Genomic DNA, 2,656 nt, shown 5'->3' on the forward strand with positions numbered 1-2,656 from the left:
AGCAACCGAACGAAAGGAGAGCCCCAATGAATTAATGGTTTGTGGCTGTGGCCTCGAGATGGTGAGAAGTGCACCTCCTATGGTAGATGAAGACCACCAAACTTGGCGCAGGCCATACGAAGGCGAAGGTATTGTGTCCATGTCGAAGCAATCTTTAACGAAGGTATCGGTTTCAGTTTCCAAAGGAGGAGGAGGACGGCGATAAATTTTTAGTCCCACATTGGAATCTTTAGAGGCTGGTTTCCATAAATAAGGGGCTAGAAATGGATTGGGCCCGTTATCGCTTCGCCAAAGTCCGGCCCGTTTTATCATCACATGATTGCCAGCGTTCGTCGTTTCCTGACCGTTGGATCAAAAAGCCAGCCTTCGAAAACTGACGAAGGATCTCCAACCCGAAACCGACCTGAAACCCTACAGAAGGCGTCCCCTCCCCGTCGAAGCCGCCGTCGTCTCTGTCTGAAACCCTGCCGAGGTGGCAGCGAAGCGGCGATGGGCTTCGACGTGGGCGTTGTCCCCTTCAATCTCGACGGATGGGGTCCGCCCAAGAGTCCCGCCGCTCCCCTCCTCCTCTCCAGGAACGACGGGGAATCCACCCAGCCGGCCAACATCCCCTTCGCCCCCTTCTCCCGATCCGAGAAGCTTGGACGCGTTGCCGACTGGACTCGCAATCCTAATTTCGGCAACAACGCTGCCCGGTCTGCTGGAGGCCGCGACGCCGTCTTCGACTTCGCCCTTGACGAGTCCTCCGCCCTCTCTGGCGCTGCTGCTGACGATTCTTCCTTCCGCCTTGTCGATGGTAAGCCCCCTCCGCGACCCAAGTTCGGCCCTCGCTGGCGCTTCCAGCAGCGCCCGCAGCTGCCGCAGCGCCGCGACGAGGAGGTCGAGGCTCGGAAACGGGAGGCCGAGAAGGAGCGTGCCCGCCGCGACCGTCTCTATCGCCTTCACCACCGCTCCTACGCTTCCGCCGGTGGTCACGGCGCCGCTGGCTCCCACCGCGATGCCCCTGCCCGCAAGTCCTCCGTCGACATACAGCCCGAATGGACCATGCTCGACCAGATCCCCTTTTCCACCTTCTCCAAGCTCTCCTTCTCCGTCCCTGACCCGCCCGAGGACCTCCTCGTCTGTGGCGCCCTCGAGTTTTACGACCGCTCCTTCGACCGCGTCAACCCCAAGAACGAGCGCCGCCTGGAGCGCTTCAAGTCCCGCAACTTCTTCAAGGTCACCACCTCCGACGACCCTGTCATCCGCCGCCTCGCCGCCGATGACAAGGCCACTGTGTTCGCCACCGATGCCATCCTTTCCGCGCTCATGTGCGCCCCACGATCTGTGTACTCCTGGGACATTGTCATCCAGCGTGTCGGTAACAAGCTCTTCTTCGACAAGCGCGACAGGTCTCAGCTCGACCTCCTCTCCGTCCATGAGACCTCGCAGGAGCTCCTCCCTGATGCCAAGGAGGACATCAACTCAGCATACTCCCTCGCCGTCGAGGCCACGTACATCAACCAGAACTTCTCCCAGCAGGTGCTTGTGCGTGACGGAAACAAGGTTACCTTCGATGAACCCAACCCCTTTGCTTCCGAAGGCGAGGAAGTTGCCTCCGTTGCATACCGGTACCGACGCTGGAAGCTCGACGAAGACACTCATATCATCGCTCGCTGTGAGGTGCATAGCGTGACCGACGTGAAGGGGCAGCGAGCCTTCATGACCCTGAACGCTCTCAACGAGTTTGACCCCAAGTTCTCAGGGGTTGACTGGAGGCAGAAACTTGAGACACAGAGGGGAGCAGTTCTCGCTACCGAGCTAAAGAACAATGCCAACAAGCTCGCGAAGTGGACGGCTCAAGCCCTCCTTGGTGGTGCTGATTTGATGAAGCTGGGGTATGTCTCAAGGGTCCATCCCCGAGACCACTTCAACCATGTTATTTTGAGCGTGATCGGGTACAAGCCCAAGGACTTTGCAACCCAGATCAATCTCAATACCTCTAACATGTGGGGGATTGTGAAGTCGATCGTGGACCTCTGCATGAAGCTCAACGAGGGGAAGTATGTGCTTGTGAAGGACCCGGTCAAGCCGCAGGTCAGGATCTATGAGGTTCCAGCAGATGCATTTGAAAATGAATACGTGGAAGAGCCACTGCCGGAGGAGGAGCAGGTGCAGCCACCTGCGGAGGAAGATGCCACTGTGGGAGCTACGGATGCAGCAGCAGAAGCAGAGCCCAACACGGCAGCTGGAGCAGCGGAGGGGGAGAGGGACGCTATTGCCTCTGCCGTCTGAGGGGTATCCGCAGTTCATCTTTTATTTTTCTTCTTCTTTGGAAATAATATCTTTGTCAACTAATACTATATTATACTTGTGGGGTTGTCTTTGTCATGCATGATTGGTGTGTTGAGGGTCCTCAGACAGTCTTCATATATATATATATATATATATAGTGTTGCAGCTATTACCACGTCTCTTCCTGTCTCCATGAAGACAGGGGACACTAGGTTTCCTCCTGCGGGTTCTGTGGGCTCCGCGAGGCGTTATGACGTCATGGATTAAATAAGAAGCCGATTCTTACGTCATCCCATGCCGCCGGCGTCTCGTCTCCAAAAAAAAAAAGCAGAGCATGCGGATGCGAGATCCACCGTACAATCTTCATAAGCATTGAATCGAA

At 56.4% G+C, this 2,656-nt stretch overlaps 1 protein-coding gene across 1 annotated transcript; it reads left to right on the forward strand.

Moving 5' to 3' along the window:
* Positions 1-2,374, forward strand: LOC135649462 (eukaryotic translation initiation factor 3 subunit D-like). Its single transcript, XM_065167826.1, has one exon. It carries the CDS (start codon positions 316-318, stop codon positions 2,272-2,274), a length of 1,959 nt encoding a protein of 652 aa, XP_065023898.1. The 5' UTR covers positions 1-315; the 3' UTR covers positions 2,275-2,374.
* The last annotated feature ends 282 nt before the right edge of the window (positions 2,375-2,656 follow it).

Source organism: Musa acuminata, chromosome BXJ3-9 (assembly GCF_036884655.1).
Source record: "Musa acuminata AAA Group cultivar baxijiao chromosome BXJ3-9, Cavendish_Baxijiao_AAA, whole genome shotgun sequence".
Taxonomy (NCBI): domain Eukaryota; kingdom Viridiplantae; phylum Streptophyta; class Magnoliopsida; order Zingiberales; family Musaceae; genus Musa; species Musa acuminata.

Excerpts from the sequence above, each read along its gene's own strand:
- LOC135649462 (XM_065167826.1), top strand. The coding sequence starts at position 316 with ATGATTGCCAGCGTTCGTCGTTTCCTGACCGTTGGATCAAAAAGCCAG.